Source organism: Microplitis mediator, chromosome 4, assembly GCF_029852145.1.
Source record: "Microplitis mediator isolate UGA2020A chromosome 4, iyMicMedi2.1, whole genome shotgun sequence".
NCBI classification, from domain to species: Eukaryota; Metazoa; Arthropoda; class Insecta; order Hymenoptera; family Braconidae; genus Microplitis; species Microplitis mediator.
In genome coordinates, this window is record NC_079972.1 from 471,487 (window position 1) to 495,864 (window position 24,378).

A 24,378-nucleotide genomic window follows, 5' to 3' on the forward strand; every position below is an offset into this window, starting at 1 on the left:
AGCGTTGGTTCTCGAATATTATGGTTTAAGTTTTTAATGGATTTATGTTTGAAAAAAAAGACGTTATGGCGCTGTCTACTGACCTGTCAATATGAGATACAACTTAAATATTATGTACTAATTATTGACATCCACTATTTTAAAATTAAAAAGCATATAATTTTACTGTAAATATATGATATTGTTAATTTTTTATATTTTATTTATTTATGAAAAAAAAGTTGATGTGATTAGATGGAAAAAATAATTAAAAATCATCGTTTCAAAAGACTGCTTTTCTAACCGCAATAGTGAAGAAAATTGACGCTCACAAGCTGTTTCGATAGACTCGAATGAATTTTATTTTTTTTATTAATGAATTTTTAATATTTTTCACTAACAATAATTTTTTTTCGATTTCTTAAATTATATAAATTGTTTAAAAATGTACACGATCATTATTAATATAGTAGGTAATTAAATATGTTTTAAAAGGGATAGGGCGTCAATAATTGGACCCCCGTCAATAATTGTTGCTTTTACCTTAATTATTTTTCTTATTTCCATAAATACTCAAATTAAGTAATTTTTTTCTTAAATTAAATTGATTGTTTTTATTTTTAAAAAACTATTGCTTCACTTTAGTAATAAATTTCTAAATCATCAATCATTTAAGACAAGCAAATATTTCTTCAATTTAGTTGATACGTTCTCAAATTTATTACAATTAAACGCTTCAATAAAGCAATTGTTTGGTTAAATAAAAAAAAGGAACTCAAGGAAGATATAATTCAAAATAAAAAAAAAAAATTTTTGCACTAAGAAAAAAATTTGTTTTCATAACATAACGGAATTGATGGAAACATAAAATATATTTATTTTTCAAGAGCTACTTCAATAAACTAATAAATATTTAAATTCTATAATTTAATTGTGTAAATTAATATTTAAGATGACATACATCGTCTAATAGTATTATTTTGACAAAATCAAATTGTTTTCTTAGTATTAAGCAAAACACTTGAATAAAGTAATTATTTGACTTGATTGACGAAAATAATTGCTTGGAACTATTTAAGTAACTAAAATTCTTAAATCAAGCATTTTTTCTCGAAAATATACATTTTTTTCTTTCAGTGTAGTCCATAAAATAAAATATTTTTATTTATGTACCTAACGATATTAAATAGATGAAAATTAAAATATTAATTAAGTGATGCGGTGTCAATAAAAATAAAGATATTATTTTATGGTGAATTATTAATCGTAGTAAAATTGGTTACCAAAAACAAAAAAGTGATAACATTGAGTAATATAAATTTTAAAAACTATAGGCTCAATGAAATTTCGAAAAAGTATAAATAATGAAAATTTAAAAATGGAACTTGTTTCCAGGCATCGTACCGCATATTCTAGTCGAATATCTGACAAAAAAAAGTTTAAGCGAGTACGATCCTCTGTTAAGTTAATATCAAAATTATATAACCAAATCGAAGTTAACAATTCATTAAAATATCATACCGAAAAAAGTACAACATCGGATTTAACTAAAAATTCACAAACAGTCGACAGCTTGGAAAATCCAGTAAATGTTGAAAAAATTTCAAATGATTTAAAAACGAAATTATCGCTTGCAAGTTCAAGCAACTTTGTTAGACATGAATCTGAAAGTCATAAAGGATATGAAAATCCTAGTTTTGTTCTAGATTCTTCTCATGAAACGTCTTTAACAAGTTATCTTTTTGAATCAGTTACTGATAGTAACGAAAAATATAACGATTATGAAAAAGTAGAATATCAAATCGAGTTACATAAACGCATTGAGAATGAGTTCCCTACTATTGTCGATGAGCATTCCAATAAACTTGAAGGTTTGTGTCAAAATTATACACAACAAAAGGAAAAGAACAGTGAAAATGGTAACTGCAAACGTTCATGTAGTAATAAAATAAATAGCTTTAGTTGGAAAACTCAAGTTGATCAAAAATTTAATTCACAACTTTTTGTCGATGATAACTCCACTTTAAACAGTATGTTTATTTTTATTCATAATATTACGTGTAATTTTACTATCTTCTGATCCAGTCGAACGCGATAATTTTTTATTTTTTGTATAAATTTAAATGCTTTTAGTAAAATTCTATTTTTTGTTTTGTACTTCTGAATTATTTTCAATTTATTTTTTAAATTATTATATATTCTAATTTCCATTTGAATAGAATAACAATTCTTACAAGAAATGGAATTCTTAGAAGGGTTTGGAAAAAAAAAAATTCAACTTCAAGCGCATAGTCATGAAGGCAACTACTTGATAGTAGGGTCCATCAACCCTTTAACGGCTCAGCTTTCTCTCAACGTATACTTGCATGGTATTTTTTTTTCTTTTGTTGTAATTTATAATTTTTTATTTTAACTAATTCTTCTACATCTTTCTTTTAAATATAAATAACATAAAAACTAACATTAAATCATACCAAAAAAAAAATTTTAATTTCACTAAAGAATGGAAATTTGTTTAGTTTTGTTTACAGCAATTGAACACGAAAACTTGGAGAAAGTTAAGTCAATACTTGAATCTGCTGACGTAGACATTAATAGGTAAGAACAAAATTATAAATAATTTTTATTTTTAACTTCCCGCTAAGAAAATCGACGATTTATGAAAAATTACGAAGTTATTGTTTTCATCCCGATTTGCGATAATCGAAATTTCATCAGATGTCGACGTTCTAAGGTCCTAGGAAGTTATTCTGACTATTTTTAGAATGATGCCCGAGTGTCTGTATGTATGTATGTGTGTGTGTGTATGTATGTGTGTGTGTCTGACCGATCTATAACTTTTTAACTAATGAACCGATTTGGATGGTTAAGGTGGCAATCTAAAGAGCTTGTTGGCCATCAACTTTTCTGAACATTTCAGATCATTTGATCAAGTAGACTCGAAAATATTGGCGAATTACGAAAAAAAAATTTTTTTTTTTAGTTTTTTATTGATTTCTCAGAAACGAGTTGAACGATTGATTTCAAAATCTAATCAGCTCTAGAACTTTATAAGCCGCATCGAATGCGACCTCAACCATCTCAATCGGTTAATTTTTTCGAGAGATATTGTTGGAGGAAGAAATGGTAAAAAACGATTTTTTTTCGATTATCTTTGAAGTGACTCATCCGATCAATTTTAAAATCTGATCAGCTCTAGAACTTAATAAAACGCGTCGATTGCCACCTCAACCATCAAAATCGGATAATTCGTTCGAGAGTTATCGTGGGAGAAAGAAATGGTAAAAAACGGTTTTTTGCGAATATCTTCGAAACAACTGAACTAACAACAATGTTGCTCCTCGAGTTCGAAAACAGCGGGAAGTTTTAGGGCTGTCCCGCCGGGTCAACCGATAGACAGATTTTTTTTTTACTTTATTACTCTTAGTGATAAAAGAATCTTACAAATTAGTTAATTATTCAGCCAGAAAGTTTGGGAATTGCAGTCTCCCGTAAAAAATATATTATAAATTAAAAATCGAAATAAAACTCTAAAAAGATTGCTTAAACTTTTCAAAATACATAGTTTAGAATATATAAAAATAAACAAAGCTATCTTTTCATTTACTCATCATCAATTTACGATTTATTTAGATAAATAACTTTGATCATTAAAGTTTTCTGTAAAATTAGTACACAGAAAAAACAGTTAACTTGAATCAAGGAAAATATTCTTGATTCAAGAAATTTTTTTTAATCGATTCGGAAGATAAAAATTTACTTGCCTCAAGTAAACAATTATCTTCAAATTTTTATCTTGAATCAAAATTTTATTTCTCAAGTCAACATATTTTTACGCTTAAATCAAAAAATTTTCACTTGTTCCAAGAATTTATATTTCTTAAAGTAAGAGATATTTATTTTGGAGCAAGACACATTATTTTTTTGTAGCAATATTGCATTTTTTTGGTTAAAGAAAATAAAATTTCTCGGAACAAGTACTATTCTTTTTACGCAAGTATTTTTGTATTCTCCGACCAACAAAACAAAAGTTGCTTAAGCCAAGAGAAAAAATTTCTTGGGAGAAAAGATCGATATGGAGAAGGGGAAAGTCACCGGTGCTAGACAGCAGCAGCGGGAGTAGTTCGGTGCTCGCCACGAGATCGCGCCTACGACATGTAGTGTCCCTGGTAAGACATTTATATCAGAAGTGTTATATTCCAAATTTCATGACGATTTTATTCGAGTAATCTTCTGTCATTTGACAGAACTACAAGTACCCTTTTGAATTGTACTATAGTATATCCTATAATACATCATGACTTTAATATTTAATATTAAAGTTTACTTGAAATTCAAGTCTTGAATAATTTTGCTCGGAAAAAAAAAAAAAAAAATTACGTTTCAGATTAAAAAAAAAAAAGAATTAATACGTCAACCCGTCGGAGAGAGAATACATTTTTGACTAAGAAAAATTTAAGTCTTTATTAAAGAAGCAAACTTTTGGAGCAAGAAATTTTTTTTTCTTGGCCCAAGCAACTTTTATTTTCACTTAAGCAATTTATTTTTCGGAGCAAGAGAATTTTTTTCTTGGGCCAAGAGATTTTTTCTTGGCCCAAGAGTTTTTTTTCTTTTAATCAAGACGTTTATTTTTTGGAGCAAGAAAATTTTTTCCTTGGGCCAAGAAATTTTTTCTTAGCCCAAGTCAACTTTTTTTCGTTCAAAACTTTGATTTTTTGGAGTAAGAAATTTTTTTTTCTTGGGGCAAGAAAAAGTTTTTTGGCCGAAGTTAAACTTTTTTTCGTTCAAACCGTTAATTTTTTGGCAAGAAAAAACTTATTTTCTTTAGCCAAGAATTTTTTTTCTTAAACTAAGAAATTTTCAATTTCTCTTTAAAAACAAATTTTTTTGGAGCAAGAGAATTTACTGTCTTGAACCAAAAAAAAGTTTTTGAATCAAGTGTTTTACTTTTATTGAATCAAGAAAGAAAATTCGGAAGACAATTTTTTTCTTGAACCAAGTTAACTGTTTTTTCTGTGTAGAGTTTAAAAATATATAACGGTGGGCCCTGGCTACTCCGTGTCTAGCAGCCAAGAACCACTGTTAATTAATATTTCCCGAACTTAATTATTAATAAATTTAATTAGCGAATTATGTCAATTATTGCTGGTTCTGTAATCGGGAACTTCATACTCTCGGGGGTGAGTCGGCTCGTCCTGGGCCGGACACGCGGCTGAAAATAAACTTAAAGCTAAAGGACTCTGGTGATAGTTAATAATTACTACTCGAATAAATTTAATCTATGAAATTTATTTAACCAAGATCCCCAAATTATATACAGTTTTCCCCTTTTTCTTAAAGTTCATTTAATTTTATATACATATATACAAGTAATTCAAAAGAATTCGCGGACTCGAAACGCACGGGAATTAATTGGTAACGAGTGAGAATAATGGGTAAAGACTGGCGGGAATTTTCCGCGTTGAGGAGAGAGAGATTATACAATGTTATAGTTTAATATATATATATATATGTGTGAGCCAAAATCTGGACTTACTGCTGGGATTGGACGACGTTGCATCCTCGTTGCAGCTTCCTGGATGGTCCACGGGTAGATGGAGGGTCCGGGTGAACACAGTCGTTAGCCTCTGGTGAATAATCCAAAAAAACCCCAGCACAAACACTTGGTTTGTGCTAATCAGCCACAACCACACAAAATATATACCACTGGAGAAATAAAGTAAAGAAGCGAAAAGCGACTGGTCAATCAGCTCACTCGAGCACAAGTAAATACTTTTGCAAAATAAAAGTAAAAGAAACGACTGATCGGTTTGCAGTCTAGAGTTCAAGTGTCGTCTCTTGATTAATTGTCTCGGGTCAACACCTCGTGTTGACCCCACCTAATTATGCGCAGTGACCGAAAATCGCTCACCTGCTGCGCTAAGACTAGCGCTGAGAGTCAGCCGAACTCGCAAACGAGAAAATTATACGAGAGAGAGAGAGAGGACAAATAGAAGCGAGAGAGCCTCACTCTCACGTCTTAAAATCGCTGTTGCACGGTTACACTCCCCGTCGCCAGACTTGAGATTGGGGCTCGGAAGCTGACAAAGATTAAATAAATTTTCCATTGACTCGGCGGTCACTCTCTTCTCTTGGCAACAAATTAAACGGTCTTCATCAGCCTCTGACTGCGCCTGGGCAATTTCAAATCTGGTACATAATGATTGCCCAAAATTTTCCCAGTATCTGATTTTAACTCAACAACTAAAGGGCTGATGATTTTATTGACAATGGCTGGTCCCAAGAATTTGTTAGCCAAACTAGACGAATATTTATCAACTTTTTTGCTCAATTTTCTGTTTGGATAATATACCGGATCACCCACTTGTAATTTAGGTGGCTCTTTAAGTCCCTTATCATGATATACAGCTTGTTTTTCACTCTCTATTCTCATTGTGTCTTCTATTTTGTGACGTAACTGATCAAGACGATTAACCCGATCGCGCCATGAATTATCATCTGAATCTAAGTCATCTATTTCTAGTTCGGTTATTTTACCCGACAGCCGTGGTTCTTTACCATGAACCAAATAATATGGCGACATATGTAATGAAGCATGGTAACTACTATTATAGGCGAGCTGAAATTCACCTAAGTGCTCATCCCACGACGTCTGATCTTTCGAAATAAATGCCCGTATCATTGGTTTCAGAGTACGGTTAATTCTCTCAACCGGGTTACTTTGCGGATGCGCGATCGCTGTAGGTACAGATTTTATTCCCGTTTCTTTTAAATAATCTTTAATTTCATGATTAATAAATTCTTTTCCATTATCTGTGATTAAAAATAGTGGATATCCCCAACGTGAGAAAACGCGACGAAAACTTTTCTTGACATTTAATCCAGTCTGCTTACGAAGCCTAAAGACCTCAATAAATCGCGTATATAGGTCTTGTACTATTAACACATATTGATAGCCCGTTTTAGATCGCGGAAATGGGCCAGTCACATCAGCTGCGACTATGGCCCAGGGTTCAATTGGTTGTCGCGTGCGCATTGGCGCTTGAGACGAGGTCTGTTTATATTTGACCTTTTTACACGTCTCACAATTATCTACATACTCGCCGACATCGCGATACATACCAGGCCAATAATAACGTGTACGTATCCGATGGTACATTTTATCGCGACCCAAATGTCCCGCGTCTGGCACATCATGGTTTGCCTTCAAAATATCTGGAATCTCGTTTTCAGTTAAAACCAATTTCCACGCGTCTTGATCATCTATACATTCTTTTAGATAATCGGGTTTATAATATTCTAGTTTATCCTCATTATTTATCCGCCAATCAACAAAATTTTCCGGGTATTTTCTAACGTTTGCTTTCTTTACGTCGTACCACGAGCGAACTTGAATATGTACAAAATCTACACCTTTATTTTTAATTTCATCGAGGACTTCGGACCACTCCACGGGCTCCTGGTCCTCGTATAAGCGCGATAAGGCATCCGGGCCTTCGTTCTCGGTTCCACGGCGGTGTTCAATCGTGATCTGGTGGGCCAAAAGTTCCATTGCCCAACGGGCAAGCCTACCGTTCGGGTTTTTTAAGGTATGGAGCCATTTTAACGATGCGTGGTCAGTAACCACAACAAACGGAAACCCTTCCAGATAACATCTTAATTTTCTTACGGCCCATACAACCGCCAAACACTCTTTCTCAGTTGTAGTATAGCGTGTTTCGGCGCCTCGCAACGGTCTACTTAAACATATAATAAGAAACTCTTTCCCGGTATCTGGTTCTTTTTGAACCAAGAACGCGCCTAGACCCGTATCACTCGCATCGGTGTATAAATAATACGGAAGATTTGGCTGAGGTACAGCCAACGGTTTCGCGTTAACAAGAGCTTGTTTAAGATCTTGGAAAGCTTTTTCTTCCTCATCTCCCCACTTCCACTCAGTATTCACGCTACATAATTTATTTAGAGGTCCTTGGACCTTCGCGACGTTTTGTAAATGCCTGTGGTACCAGTTAACTAATCCACAAAAACTGCGTACCTGTTTTCTAGTCGTCGGACGCGGGAAATTCGCGATAGGTGCTATTTTCTCAGGGTCAGGTCGTAGACCCTCCCTATCTACTATAAAACCAAGAAATTTCACCTCCGACCTCGCGAATTTACATTTACTTGGATTTATTAATAATCCAGCCTCGCGAAATATTTCAAAAACTAGAGTTAAAATAGCTTTATGTTCGCTATAGGTCTCGCTTATTATTACCCAATCGTCCAGGTACGCGAAAACTTTGTCTATCCAAGACCTCGGTAGATTTCTTTCATGTACTCTAGCTACAAAACGTTCACGGAGCTTATCCATCGCTTTTTGAAAAGTTGATGGTGCACCCGCGAGCCCATAAGGCATACGAACCCATTCAAATTGCCCCCTACCCTCTACGGAGAAGGCAGTGTAAGGAATGGACTCCGGCGCCATTAAAACTTGATGGAACGCCTCCTTGAGGTCCATCGTAGTTATATATTTTGCATCATGCAAAGCACTTAAAATACGTAGCATATTTGGAAGGGGATGAGCGGGTAAAATAGTATATTTGTTGATTGGTCGATAATCGACGCAAAAACGCCAATCACCTGAGGCTTTGGTCACCATGACCGGAGAACACGACCAGAAACTGTTACTGGGCCTTATATAACCCTTCTCGAGCAGCTCGTCGATTTGTTTATTTAATTCCGCCGATATAACAGGACTACGCCGATATGGACGGATTTGTATGGGTTTTATTCCCGGCTGTAAAGTAATCGTATGCTGCACGAGGTCAGTTAGACCTTGGTTCGGTAACTCCGCGAATTTTGACATTTCCGATTTTAAAAATTCATCGAAATCTTTTTGTTCATTGGAAGTTAGTGATTGACAACGGGTTTTATTATCACTACAATTTATTAATTGAAAAGGATGACTTTCCTCAGTGCCTTTAAATTTCCAAGTTTTATTAGCACAATCTATTACTAAGCCAAATTGAAGAGCAAAGTCCATACCCAGGACTACTGAATAGCTCAGGTCCTCGAGGACACTCAGATACTGCTCTCCGGCTATCGTACTGATTTGAATAATGAATGGAGCCCCGCCGATAGTTTTACATTCGGTGTGATTCGCGAGAAGAACTCCCCGACGGTTCGTATCGTCTGATTGTAATTGACCAGAGCTTAGCTCACGTATTTGGTCATAAACTCGCCGATTGATATAGGACCTTTCACTTCCCGTATCAATTATACCGTTTACTTGCACCCCGAATATCCAAATAGACACAGGTATTCGTGCTGTAATTTTAGGTGGCTCTGGACCAGTACCGGAATAAAATTTGGTCCGAGATGCAATACGATTCGCGATACGTGAGGGTAATATTTTATTTTTAAATATATGTGGTAAATACGACGCGCGTGGGGATGAAGGACAAGACGGTGGAGAGTCAGTTAACGCGGGATCTTCAGGTTCAAAACCTGGATCCAATTCTTCCTCCCACGTCTCTTCGGTCTCCTCATCATTTTCGAGTGGCTCCAATCCACATAAATATGGCATCCCAGGAACATTAACGGAACCTGGTTCCTCAGATTCATCAGAACCAATTGACTCAATAAAATCACTAACTTCAAAATTTTCCAAAAGATTTAAGGGGATTTCGTAAGAATTATCTCGATTCAAATTTTCATAAATATCTTCAATTAAATTATTAGAATCTGGTAAATTAACCATGGGCTGTGCTTCTTCCCTTAAGCCTTCCCAACGATTAATTTCGTCAGTATTTAAAACAAATAAATTATCTAAAATAGGGCAATCTTTATTTAAGACAGATAAATTATTAAAAACCGATAAACCGTTTACGTTATCGTATATTTTACAAAATTTCGAGAAAGTGTCTTCCTCGACACACTCGTTCTCAATTCTATCATCTTCATCCTCATTCTCGAAGCTAATTAAATCTTCTACCTCTAAATTAGAATTATTTTCGACCGTAACTGGGTCGCGTAGGTCAATTAGATCGACCTCAGTCTCAAAATTATTACTATTAAATATATCGGAGCCAATGAAATTTAAATTTTGATTTTCTAAAATTATATCACCAATTTGTTCACCACTGGTTAGAACAACTTGACCGACAGTACTCTCTATGCTGTCAGGTCTTACAATTAAATTTTTCTCAATTAAATTTTCCTTAATAATTTCCTCAAACGAACCGACAGTACGCACCGAGCCGCCGTCTGGTTCTAAATTTAAATTTAATAAATCTGGTAATTCATTTTCTTCAATCGGGTCGACAGTACGCACCAAGCCGCCGTCTGACTCCGGATTTGAGTTTATTAAATTTTCATAATTAAGATTTTCAATCGGGTCGACAGTACGCACCAAGCCGCCGTCTGACTCCTGATTAAAATTTATAAAATTTTCTGAATTAAATTGAACATTCGAATCGACAGTACGCGCAAAGCCGCCGTCTGATTCCGTATTTAATTTATTTTTATTATTTACAGTATTCTTAAATTTATTTGGTTTGTTTAACCAGTTCGTGTGTGAATTATGACTACTAGGACTCCGATTTCCCCATATTATTTGTTCCCTAGATCTTCTGGATTTCGCGCCCTTTCTCCTCGGGGAATAGGAGGGCGAGATTAGTTTTTTGACGACTGAGGGTAACTGGCATCGCCAGCACTGGTCGACTGAACTTCGACGCAATTAGAGGGGTTATTATTACGATTATTATTTAAATTATTATCGCCTTGAGAATGAGAAATTGCCCGATTATTCTCATGAAACTGATTACCGATATCATTACAGTTTTCATTTACTCTAAAATTACCCGGGATAAAATTCGGGTTTGATCTGTTCGCGTTATTAAAATCAGATTGCCCACGATTTTGATTAAAATTATTTCTATTTACATACGAATTATTATTATAATTATTTCTATTTACATTTGAATTATTATAATTATTTCTATTATTATTATTATAATTATTTCTATTATTATTATTATAATTATTTCTATTATTATAGTTTACTTGGGCAGGACCATTCGACCGACGGGAATTAAAATTTTGGTTAAACCCTTTGTTGGGTGAACCACCGTTTGCTTGAAAGCAGTTTTGTTTAATATGCCCTGCTCTAAAACAAAAATTACAGACATCAACTCTAATGTTGTTACACTGGTCAAATGTGTGACCATTTTGTCCACAATTGTGACAGAAATCTTGGTCTAAATTTCGACCAGCAGTAACTTCACTATACGAGCGCGGTGCGACGTTAAAACTACCGTTGTTACTCGCGTTATTTGAATTTCGCGCTCTATTATTTTGAGGACGATAGGATGAAAAACTTTGTTGAGGAGGTTGTACCGTTGCTGCCGACGCGCAAACAATAAATTGACCGTCCTCACCCTCACGAATTTCTTCAATAATCAGTGGTTGTTTCCCGTTCATCATATCAACCAAAATAGAGTTACGCGGTGACGTATGTACTGCTGAGAAACGCGATTTTTCTTTCGTTTTGGAACTCGACTTCTCGGATGACTCTAACGTGCGTTTGTTCTCCTCTAATAATACGGCAGCTTCATGTAATACCGATAACAGGTCATCATAATTATTTACTAGCCTAGAAAATACCAACGTTGATAAGTTTCTAGGTAGATGGTTACGTATACACGTCACCTGTTCAGATTCGGGAGGAGGGTTGCGCATTTCACCGTATTTCTGTTGTACTCGGAAAACAAAGTCGGTTGAAGATTCACCGGCTTCTGGTCTTAACTGACCAATTTCCATTAAGAGTTGCGTATCTGTTTTATGTGAGCCAAATGCTCGTAAAAATTCCCGCTTAAAATGGTCATAATCTATCCAATGCCTACTGTAAGTATCGTACCATTTATTAACTTTACCGACAAAAATATAGCCGAGGATTTTTATTAAATCCGTAATTAACCAACCCTCGCGAAACGCCATGGCTTCAAATGAAGCCAGAAAACTATTGGCGGATAAATCGCCTTGCGGGTATCGTACAGGCCAAGATCTCACGATTTCTCTTATATCCCGCCATTTACGTAACGAGACCGCCGCGACATCTGGTAACGCTAAATTATTCGCTCTGGGTTGCTCGACAAACCCTTGGTATCTCTCACTGCCATTATGATTCAAATATCTGTCATGATAGCCACCGGTTCCTAGATTTTCCCCCAATATATCGAAATTATCAACACCGTTATTCCCGTAATTATTCATCGGGTGATAATTATTTAAATTACTATTATTTCTTACGCCTAGATAATTATTATTGTTGGCATTATTAATTTGAGATTCGATCGGGTAATTATTGTTGTTAATATTATTATCAACATTTATATTATTGTTTAAATTATTGTTTCCGATCGGGTAATTATTTAAATTCGCGTTCGGATCAATGTTTGAATTATTATTTGTATTATTATTTATTTCTGCTAAGTTTCTGTGAACATTAATGGTTCCACTGGTACCAGGTTGTTCGTACGCCGGGAGGGCTGAAGACGTCATAGCCCTAGTATCTTGTGTCAAGTGTCCTGTACCACACTCCCCGTCGCCAAAACTGTGAGTTACGGTGCGAACAGTTTGTGTGTTAAGTTGTACAGGCACTTGTAACGTATTTTCCCGCTGCGAGTTTAAAGCAAGGGTCAAATTTTGGATGCAACTCATAAGTTGAGTTATCGCTGTTTGAGAAACCCCTTGTTCAGCTTGTGCGGAAACTGAAGCGGTGCCAGGATAAGAAACGAATCCCGCATTAGGCTGAATCGGTGGTAAATGTACCGGTGGGGGGTTTTCAACAAATACCCCGTCCACAGACGCTTGTGAATTATTATTATTTATTCTTTGGTTTATTTGCGCATTCGAATTTATTGCCGGTGAATTATTCGTTCTGACTAACCCCGATACGGTAGTAGTTGTTATCGGTGGATGTATTGTTGTAACCGGTGTAGTTGTTACTGTACTCGGTGTGGTTGTAACGATAGTTGTGGTCAACGTGGTGACCATTGACGTGGTACTTGGTACCGTCGCTAAATTATTTCCTAAACTACGCCTGACTGGTGGTCTGTTTTGCAGCGGCGTGCCTGCAGTGACAACCAAGCTTGGTATACTGGGTACCGTGGGAGGGGGAACCGACATTGTCGAGTTCGCGGACGAAACGGTAGTACTCGAAGGTGGTGAATGTACTACCCTGGATTGATTACTCTGGTTCGATGAACCAACCCCGTCAAATATTACCTCCCCGCTATCCTGCCTATTCTGTTGTTTAGAATTTTGGCGCGTCAATGGTCGCGTATTACTCATTTTCTAACAACTTAATTTTCAATTACTGGTTTTACTCGATGGCTATTATCAGCTTACGAGCCCAAATAGACTTAAATTTAAACAAATAATGACGAAGCACAATTATTAATATATACACGGATAATCTTTATTTCCGGATTAAAATTTTATTTTATCTAAACCGATGACTAATATTTAATCCCCAAATGACAGCTTTAGTTTTATTTGTTCTCAAGAAAATTTATTATTTTACCGGATTTAACTTCCGGAGAACGTTTATCCGATTACTTGGATAATTATTGTAAATACTAGGATGACAGTATTGTCTTTATTTTAATTATTAATTTTATACTAAATCTAATTATTCTTTTAGAATAAACTTCCTCAAACAAATATCTTAACGACTGTTCTCGACCGGTAATTACTAATTTTAATTTATTATACTAGAATAATTTATTTATGGTGACTCATACGTCAAATAAATTCAAATTACCGGTTATTCGAAAGAATGGTTTACTCTAAACCAGAATAAACCAGATAAGTACTACTTTATTTATTTGAAATTTTATTTTGAAAATTATTTTCAACAAAATTTTTATTTATTCTTCTGATTTTATTTTGGATGACACTGTCACCAAAGAAATTTTATTTTCTTTGTTATTTTACTAAAGAATTTACTTTATTTTATTTTATTTTACTTTATTTTATTTTATTTCATTTTATTTTACTTTATTTTATTTTATTTTCTCTACCGGTGTTTGTTATTGTTTACTGATGACGCGTGCAACCGATGCGTAAGCCGGTGAGTATCGCTTTGTCTAACCGGCGCTACAGGAATTTATCGATTTTTTTCTCGCGCGCTTTATACTTAAAATTTTATTTCTCCCAGTTATTATTATAATTTTTAATTGAAATTAATTTATAATTAACTCAAAATTTTGGACAACCAATGCAGTTAAAACACAATTTCTGGTTGTATAGAATTTCTCTCTTCAACGGTAATAGGGTGGTAAAAAAAAATTCAAAATTTATTTGTAATTTTTATAATTATGAATTGGTATAATTATAAATTATCTCCTATCACCAGGTCTAAAAAAAAAAAAAAAAAAAAAAAATTTCAGGACGAGGAACACGAGTTGGGCGCCAAATATAACGGTGGGCCCTGGCTACTCCGTGTCTAGCAGCCAAGAACCACTGTTAATTAATATTTCCCGAACTTAATTATTAATAAATTTAATTAGCGAATTATGTCAATTATTGCTGGTTCTGTAATCGGGAACTTCATACTCTCGGGGGTGAGTCGGCTCGTCCTGGGCCGGACACGCGGCTGAAAATAAACTTAAAGCTAAAGGACTCTGGTGATAGTTAATAATTACTACTCGAATAAATTTAATCTATGAAATTTATTTAACCAAGATCCCCAAATTATATACAGTTTTCCCCTTTTTCTTAAAGTTCATTTAATTTTATATACATATATACAAGTAATTCAAAAGAATTCGCGGACTCGAAACGCACGGGAATTAATTGGTAACGAGTGAGAATAATGGGTAAAGACTGGCGGGAATTTTCCGCGTTGAGGAGAGAGAGATTATACAATGTTATAGTTTAATATATATATATATATGTGTGAGCCAAAATCTGGACTTACTGCTGGGATTGGACGACGTTGCATCCTCGTTGCAGCTTCCTGGATGGTCCACGGGTAGATGGAGGGTCCGGGTGAACACAGTCGTTAGCCTCTGGTGAATAATCCAAAAAAACCCCAGCACAAACACTTGGTTTGTGCTAATCAGCCACAACCACACAAAATATATACCACTGGAGAAATAAAGTAAAGAAGCGAAAAGCGACTGGTCAATCAGCTCACTCGAGCACAAGTAAATACTTTTGCAAAATAAAAGTAAAAGAAACGACTGATCGGTTTGCAGTCTAGAGTTCAAGTGTCGTCTCTTGATTAATTGTCTCGGGTCAACACCTCGTGTTGACCCCACCTAATTATGCGCAGTGACCGAAAATCGCTCACCTGCTGCGCTAAGACTAGCGCTGAGAGTCAGCCGAACTCGCAAACGAGAAAATTATACGAGAGAGAGAGAGAGGACAAATAGAAGCGAGAGAGCCTCACTCTCACGTCTTAAAATCGCTGTTGCACGGTTACAAATAATTCACCTTTTTGCAAAGCGTTTAATTTCCAATAAAAGTGCATCTAACTCTTTTCTATATACTGATCCGCTGACGAGTTATAAAAATCCAAATAAAAAATAAAAATTAGCCCATCTTATTCAAGTGGAAAATAAAAAATTATGATTAGCAACCTTATGATATTCATTTTGAGGGTTCAAATTTTAACAGGACTTCTATTCTGGTATCCTTCACAAAAATATTAAGATCATTCATGAAAAAAAAAAGTAGTTAGTTTTTTTTTTTTTAATGTTTGTATTTTTGTTTTAGTGTGAACAGCGATGGTCTGTCACCTCTCGACTTAGCTGTGCTTGGGAATAATAAATTATTAATTAAAATGTTAATCACATATGGTGCTCGAGAAGGAAACCAATGTCAGTTAAATACATTTTTTAAATCTATAAACAAATTTTCTATACTCAAAAATACTTATATTTTTTTAATATTGTAGTCTCATCTCCAGAAAATTTGAGTGTTCACTTGACGTCTTTAATGCGGACGGCTGAACATAAGTTATCTGAAGCGAGTGGATCTGAATCTTTTGTAACTAACAAGACTGCACTATTAGAGGCCCCAGATATTAAAGCTAGTATTTCTGCAACGCACAATAATCATGCAGCGTGGAATGATGAAACGAATAGCAAAGAAGTAGCTCTGTGGGAGCGTAGGGTACGAAACTTGAAGAAAATGTTAGTTGGTTTCGATCAAACACGTAAGTATGTTTAAGTATTAATGCATTAGAGTGTTTTTTTTATAAATATTAGGAACTCTGGCGTTCGGATACGCGATTTGATGGCAACATTCAACATCTAAAGGAGTAGGTCAAATTTTTAACAGCTGACTTGAAATACATGCTTACTCTAGCAGACCTGATTTACCGTAAATTTACGGTATTTTTACCGTAAACATACCATAGAATACGGTGAATTTACCGTAAAATTCGGGCGGATTTACCGTAATCTACGGTAAACTCGCCGTAATTCGGGTCCGTTAGGGTATTTATATTGAATAATTAATATAACTCAATTTAAATTCACACAATTATGATTTATTTATTATTTCAATTAATAATTACTATTTCAAAATGAAACAGTTAATCCAATTATAACATCTACATGTTTTTTCCTTTCTTTCGTTAATAAAAAAGACTCGTGTTGGTCCACAGGCTAGCCTTTCAATTTTTCTATCGAAGATTTATGAGGCTCATTCCATACGCACTTTTTACCTGTACAAATGATGATTATTGGTAAACTCTCTAAATCATTGCAGTGAAAATCAAAATAGGTTGTAATAAATGAATTATCGCAATAATAAAATAATCAGTATAGTATATGTTATAAATATAATAAAATATGTTACCAATTATAATGGAGTAATACTGCAACAACATCTTTACAAATATCACTTAGACCAGCTTTACAGAAAAAATTAATGCCATTTATTTGACCGTCGTTTATTATTTAACCAGTTATTTCATGAGGGGTATCTTTAATATGATATGTTTGTAAACAAAATGACAAAACACTTGTAATATTGCAATCACTGTTTGATATACTTGCCCACATTTTATCACATGATATCAAAAATATATTTTTTTTTGTATTTTAAGTGTATGAAAAATGGCCAAAAGTGATATAATCGAAATATATGTTTTATATATTTTAAGTATATTCATAAATATATATTATTTTCATGGGGGTTAATGAATCAATTTGATGTTGTATTATAATTATTCTTCAGAAAATTCTGTGTGTGATGATATACATTTCAGCCTATTTTAATATACTCGACCAAATGGTAAGATGATTGAAACTTTAAAAATGAGTTAGGTACCCGAAAAAAAATCGAACGTCTATAGAGCACACTCAGTGCTTTCGCGCTTGAGGTGTACAATTTTCATTGCTTGGCTTTGTGCAAGCAAATTTGCAAATCTCTTAGAATGAAAGTTTCATTTTATTTTTCAAAATCACGCAAAAATGAAAAAATACATGTATTTTCATAAAAGACTTGTCATTAACTTATCCTCTGGTGGCAATATTGATAAATTCTGGAGCAAATTTTGGGCACGTCAAGGAGAATACAGCGAAATATTATATCTATATATACTGTGATTCCAAGATCTTGATTACGATAGCTATTAAAGTCATCGTTTAGTTATGGTTATGTATAAATACAGAGCATGTAGAATGACCTACTCACTCTAGTGCATATTATCGTCATTAGGTGCAATTTTTTAAGTCATGCCTCTGCCAGAGATCCCAATATATTAATATACACTTATCCAAAAAATTAAAGGAACAAGAAAATTTTATAAATTTTTTAGTGATTTTTGGAAGGCTGTATTTTCGTGAAAAATGATCGCATCGAAAAAATAAAAAAAGTAAATTGAAGCTTGAAATCTCTAGTTTGAAGATCTTCCAGAAAAATATTTTTTTGAGCCACGGTTTTTGCGGAATCATAAGAAAAAAGTCGAGACAAAATTTTTCTAAATTTTTTGGTTTTGTTTTTTAGGTCTACGGGGCCGGGAAAAATTTTTTCAAAAAAACGAATTCATGGCTCGTTTAGGAAATTTATTCAGCTACAATTTGCTTTTTTTTGTTTCTCTGTACGACAATTCGCTGCTGAGATATCAGCCTTTAAATGAAAAAGGAGCCTTTTGTCTTTGATTATTGATATCTCAGCAAGTAATGGTCACACAGTAATTTAAAGGGCAGTTAAATAAACTTGAATAAATTCTCTACAAGCTCCATTTTCGATTTTTTCAAAAAAAAATTTTTTTTCATCCTTGATATCCATTTGAAAAACCCACAAAAAATGGCCATTTTCTGGTTTTTTAGTCAACTCATCGCTACTCTGCAAATATTGATAAAAAAAATAATGTTGCCAGGTAATTTTACAGCTTAATGTACCCCCAAAAACCGTGGAAATTTTCAGATTGATCCATTGAACCGTTTGTCCGGTCCGATTGCTCAAAGTTTTGCAAAACAATTAAAGGAACAAGTTTTGTTCCTTAAATTGTGTAATCATTACCAAAATGAAAAAATTAATTTTTTTCGGATTTTCTTCCATTTTTGCGTTAGTTATTCAGTAAATGTAAAGTAAAGAGGAAAAAAAAAATTTTTTCCGAAAAACGAAAAAAAAAATAAACCCCCGAATGAAACGTAAAAAAAAAAAAATGTAAAAAAATTCTTGTTTGGTCTCGTTTTTTGGAAAAATTTTTTTTTTCCTCTTTACTTTACATTTACTGAATAACTAACGCAAAAATGAAAGAAAATCCGAAAAAAATTAATTTTTTCATTTTGGTAATGATTACACAATTTAAGGAACAAAACTTGTTCCTTTAATTGTTTTGCAAAACTTTGAGCAATCGGACCGGACAAACGGTTCAATGGATCAATCTGAAAATTTCCACGGTTTTTGGGGGTACATTAAGCTGTAAAATTACCTGGCAACATTATTTTTTTTATCAATATTTGCAGAGTAGCGATGAGTTGACTAAAAAACCAGAAAATGGCCATTTTTTGTGGGTTTTTCAAATGGATATCAAGGATGAAAAAAAATTTTTTTTTGAAAAAATCGAAAATGGAGCTTGTAGGAAATTTATTCAAGTTTATTAAACTGCCCTTTAAATTACTGTGTGACCATTACTTGATGAGATATCAATAATCAAAGACAAAAGGCTCCTTTTTCATTTAAAGGCTGATATCTCAGCAGCCAATTGTCGTACAGAGAAACAAAAAAAAGCAAATTATAGCTGAATAAATTTCCTAAACGAGCCATGAATTCGTTTTTTTGAAAAAATTTTTCCCGGCCCCGTAGACCTAAAAAACAAAACCAAAAAATTTAGAAAAATTTTGTCTCGACTTTTTTCTTATGATTCCGCAAAAACCGTGGCTCAAAAAAATATTTTGCTGGAAGATCTTCAAACTAGAGATTTCAAGCTTCAATTTGCTTTTTTTATTTTTTCGATGCGATCATTTTTCACAAAAATACAGCCTTCCAAAAATCACTAAAAAATTTATAAAATTTTCTTGTTCCTTTAATTTTTTGGATAAGTGTATTTTCTGCCAATTAAGTATTCCATTGGCCCATTAACTATATTATTATTGTTCATTATCTTATTATTATATTTTAAAGGTCCTCCAGATATTCCACGTTCAGTTAATCTCGAGGTTACTGGAGTCAATTCAGTGAATATAAGGTTTGAGGAATCTGCAAAAGAACCTTCTTTTGTATGTACAAAGTTCAAAGTGCAATGGAGTACAAAAGAAAATTTTTCAGTGATCACGGGTGAAGTAGAAGTATTTGACATTAAACAACGAGAATGTCGAATCAATGAACTTGCTCAAGGGCAAAAGTATTTTTTTAGAATATGTTTGGGAAATTTAAAGGGATATAGTAAATTCGTGCCTTCATTTCCGACTCATGCGATAACAAGTAGTAAGTATCAGTAGATTTATGGAATAATCAATCGTAAAAAATAATCAATGAAACTTGTATCTCAACATCAAGGTTGGCGTGACGTCGACGAACGATTACCAAGATATGCAGATCAATTAGGACAATTGAATTCACTATTGATAGATATGCATCGTCCAGAATATACAAAAGATATATCTGCTCTTCAACGGCGTAATCACAAGAAAAAAACAATAAAACAGCTATTCACTGCTACAAGTAAATTTCAGAAAAACCTAAAACGAGGTGTTTACTTTACTTGTATTTTATACCATGAAGATAAAGTATTAGTAACCAATGAAGACTTTTTACCGGTTATTCAAATTGATGAAGTTTATCCTAATTGTATTTATAATGATTTTCATTGGTTCATGAAGGTTTCATATATTTGGCATAATTTAAAAACTTTTAAGCAAGATATGGAAAAGAATTATGAAAGCTCAATTAATCATTTTAGACTCAAATACCTTCAAACAGCGGTTCAAATGCAGGTATGCACATTTATTTATTTTTTAATTATATCAGCATCGAAACTTAAAGTTTCAGTGTCTCTACAGTTGATCGGAACAATCTAATTTCAGTCCAATGCTGCGCAGGCAAATATTAGCAAACGCGTAAATTACGAATGCTTTCAGTCAGCGGGCAGAAACCAATGTGTTTCGTCTCTTGGGATAGTATATTACACCCGGGAGGACGCATTTTTACTATTTTTTAAAAATTACGATATAATATTGTAATTTTTATAACTTCCATCGTATTATAACAGAGGCAGCACTGTAATATTTATTTCATTCAGAAGTAAATAGAAAGATAAATATAGTTTTTGAATTAATTTTTAATCCCAAAAGTCTTTGTTAAAATTACGATGTTAAACAGTAAAAAATGTAACCTACAAAGTAAATTTTATAATAAGACATTTGAAAATTGACGCTAACGAAAGTATAGTCCACGATTACGATGTTAGCATCGTAAATTTTAGTGGAATTTTCTTTCCGTGGAGGATGTAAAATAATGTTTCTGCCCGCTGATTGAAGGCATTTGCAATTTAAACTTTGATACTTGTCACTTGTTTAATAGTAATTTTAGACAATTAATTTTATTTACGTAAATGACATTTCTGACTTGGTGATTAAATTCTATAAAAATTAGTCTAAATAATAAATAATGTATATACATAGTTCTGCTTAATTAAAAATTGCAAATGACAAGTTACGTTTATGCTAAGAGTTGATCACACCATTGGTCTTAAATTAACTTGTTTCTTATTGGTTGCTGATACTGAAATTTCAAGTTCCAATTCAGGTAATCATGAAAAATATAGTGTGTGACACAGGATGTAATACGATTTCAGACTGCCGGGGATGTCAGCCCTCGCGAACGGCTTGGGCAGCCAACTTTTCCCTGGCCTGAAATCGTTTTGTTTTTTCTCTTGTCACACAATATAACATTACTGTAGTTATTTTAATGATATCATATTAAAACAATTTGAATCCCATTAAATTTAGGCCGCGTTATGTATTCAAGATTTAGGTGAGATTTATTACAAACCGATTAAAGATAATCAAGGAACGTTAGTAATTTCAGCAATAAATCATATTACATCTCCAAAATCAGTATCTCTTCTTAATAGCAGATGGCTACCAGTCAATAAAATTATGAAAAAAATAATAATACACGATGAAAGCAATGTTTCAGATATTTTAATATCGAGTATTCAAAATCAAATTGCCTATCATCAATTAAGCAGTATTAAACTAAGTAAAGGACTTTATTTGGGGTATCTGAAAATGCAAAGTAGTGTTGATCTCATTCAAATAGTGGTACCTGCTAAAACACCAAATGTTCTACCTCACTGTAAAATCCGTGATAATCCTCATGTATCTGCTGAAGAATGGTCTCATTTTAAAAAAATAATACATACTACAGCATCAGACAGTACAGAAAAAGTTTGTATTAAAGAGGGTAAAAAAAAATCATCTGACGAAAATGTAATAGTTAATCATGGAAAGCTATTTGTAGAAACAGTGGCAGTTGCAGTTAATCAACTTTTTTCCTACATGGGCATTAGCTCTGAAGATTCTCAAACTCACAGATTATATGATGTTGAAATTATCGAACTTACTGACGAAGTATCATTTCTTATTGTCGTTCCACCTGTCGAAAACGTATGTTTAGTACCAGGTACTCGAGAAATCCTATTTCAGCGAGGAGATTTATTAACTCTTCCTATACAAATTTTCGAAATGGTGCAATTAAATGCTTATCAAAAAGATATCATTAATCGTTATTCAAAGCTTAGTTGCATTCTTGAATTAGAAATAGTTCAAGCTCAACATAAACATAGAGAAGCTTTCAGCTCGATTGAAGTTACTGCAACGAAAGATAAATTAATCAAGTTACAGGAATTACAATCCCAAATGAATAACATTTGGAAAGGCGCTCGATGGTTAATTGATGTGATAACATTTGCTCGAGATAAAGGATTTTCGCAATCTGTAAGTATTATAATATATATTACCTTCGCCTATTTTTTTTTTTTTATATACATTGAGAGAGAAAAAAAGTTAAATTTAAATAATTATTTTTCTTATTTCCATAAATACTCAAAATAAGTAATTTTTTGTTCTAAAGTTCAATTGATAGTTTTTATTTTCAAAAAAACTATTGCTTCACTTGAGTAATGAATTTCTAAAAGCATTAATCATTTAAGTCAAGCAAATATTTCTTCAATTTAGGTAATGCGCTCTCAAATTTATTACAATTAAAAATTTCAAAAAAGCAATTATTTGGTTAAAAAAAAAAAAAATAGAATTGAAAAAAGATAAAATTAAAAATTATTCAAAACTTTTTGCACTAAGAAAAAAATTGTTTTTATAACAAAAGAAAATTTCTCATCAAAAGGCAATATGTTAGGTTAAAGGATACAATGCCACCACACTCATTAATACTATAGTCATCCCGACGAAAGTTTGGGATTTTTTCCCCACCACGATTTCTTCCCCCACCCTTTAAATGTTGGCTTTGGTGGCTTTGCACATGCGCACATTTGAATGGTACATGCGCTCTCTTTAATATTATGGTGGTGGGGGGAAGAACTGGTGGGAAAAAATCCCAAGCTTTTATCGGGACGACTACAACTGAAAAATGGCTTCCACGACCACTGCCGTCATAGAAATTTTTTTTTATCATTAATGCAAAATAAGTGCTATCTTAGCGCACGCTCTTTTGTTCGCCAAATAGCTGTTTGCCCATTCAACTGTTTCCACGACATTTGTGTGCGTTAAACGATTATCTGTGTGCGACAAGTAAACTTGTGTTAAGTAAACTTGTCGCACTCAAATTTACTTGTCGCACACAGATAACACCGGCACACAAAAAAAAAAAAGTTCTCTGTACTTTTGACGGGACCGATATATTCCCATGTATTTTGACCCGCTGAATCCGAATCCGAGGTCCGTTTAACCCCTACACCCTCAGATTTTTAGAAAACTTTAAAAAACCTCAAAAATACACAAAAATCGACCGTTTTTTAAATTTATAAATTTTTTTAACCCTAACTAAGCATCGTTTTTAAGTATTTCGGTCCTCCACATACTAACCTGAAGTTTATTTAAAACATTAGCCATTTAAAGTCTGAGTAAATTCCAAAAAACCCCAAAAAATTGCAAAAAAGCAAAGAAATTCTTAGTATTGTGATGAAAAAAATTTTATAGGGCTAAATAAATAATTATTTTCATGTATGTTTATCTGTCACATATAATTCTCGAACATCCATGGCTCAGACATCTCTAAAATTTTAAATAAATGTCAAAAATTCCCAAAAAATCGAAAAAAATAAAATTTGGTATAACAAAAATCAATTTTTAAATCGAAATAAATAAAAGAAATCATATTGTTCGATCTGTGATATATATATGAAAATATTTTGGCCTAAAATATAAAAAAATTTTAATATGCTTCAAAAAATCTTTATCTAAACGTTATTTCAATATTAATTCGTTCTCCTCTTATATCTAACCCTTTTGTCCTCAAATGTCCTACATAAAGGGTTTCTCTTTCGTTTCCTCATTTCTTCAGGTAGATCTCTCTGTAGTGTCCAACAGTGATCTGCCATCATATTGACATCCCACTTACCTTGATAACGTTTTTTCATTACACTGATGTCCTGATGGAATCTTTCACCTTGCTCTTCACTATAGTCACCAAGATTTTTAGGAAAGTGTGAAAGGTGAGAATGTAAATAGTGCAATTGTTTATGTTTTAGGCCAAAATATTTTTTATATATGTATCACAGATCGAACAATATGATTTCTTTTATTTATTTCGATTTAAAAATTGATTTTTGTTATACCAAATTTTATTTTTTTCGATTTTTTGGGAATTTTTGACATTTATTTAAAATTTTAGAGATGTCTGAGCCATGGATGTTCGAGAATTATATGTGACAGA

The 24,378-nt window shown here is 33.2% G+C and overlaps 1 protein-coding gene across 8 annotated transcripts in view; it reads left to right on the plus strand.

Moving 5' to 3' along the window:
* The window catches only part of LOC130666359 (ankyrin-repeat and fibronectin type III domain-containing 1), a 54,707-nt gene that overhangs the window by 23,376 nt on the left and 6,953 nt on the right, over positions 1-24,378 (plus strand). For 4 of the 8 annotated variants that reach the window (XM_057467261.1, XM_057467260.1, XM_057467256.1 and 1 more), the window contains exons 2-8: positions 2,199-2,348; positions 2,499-2,577; positions 15,742-15,845; positions 15,923-16,183; positions 19,609-19,911; positions 19,984-20,420; positions 21,435-22,424. In XM_057467261.1, the coding sequence (XP_057323244.1) occupies positions 2,219-2,348; positions 2,499-2,577; positions 15,742-15,845; positions 15,923-16,183; positions 19,609-19,911; positions 19,984-20,420; positions 21,435-22,424 (2,304 nt within the window). In that variant the 5' untranslated portion in view covers positions 2,199-2,218. Of the gene's footprint in view, positions 1-1,183; positions 2,010-2,198; positions 2,349-2,498; positions 2,578-15,741; positions 15,846-15,922; positions 16,184-19,608; positions 19,912-19,983; positions 20,421-21,434; positions 22,425-24,378 lie in introns of those variants that run through there. The other 4 variants (XM_057467253.1, XM_057467254.1, XM_057467257.1 and 1 more) reach the window with 3 other exon arrangements.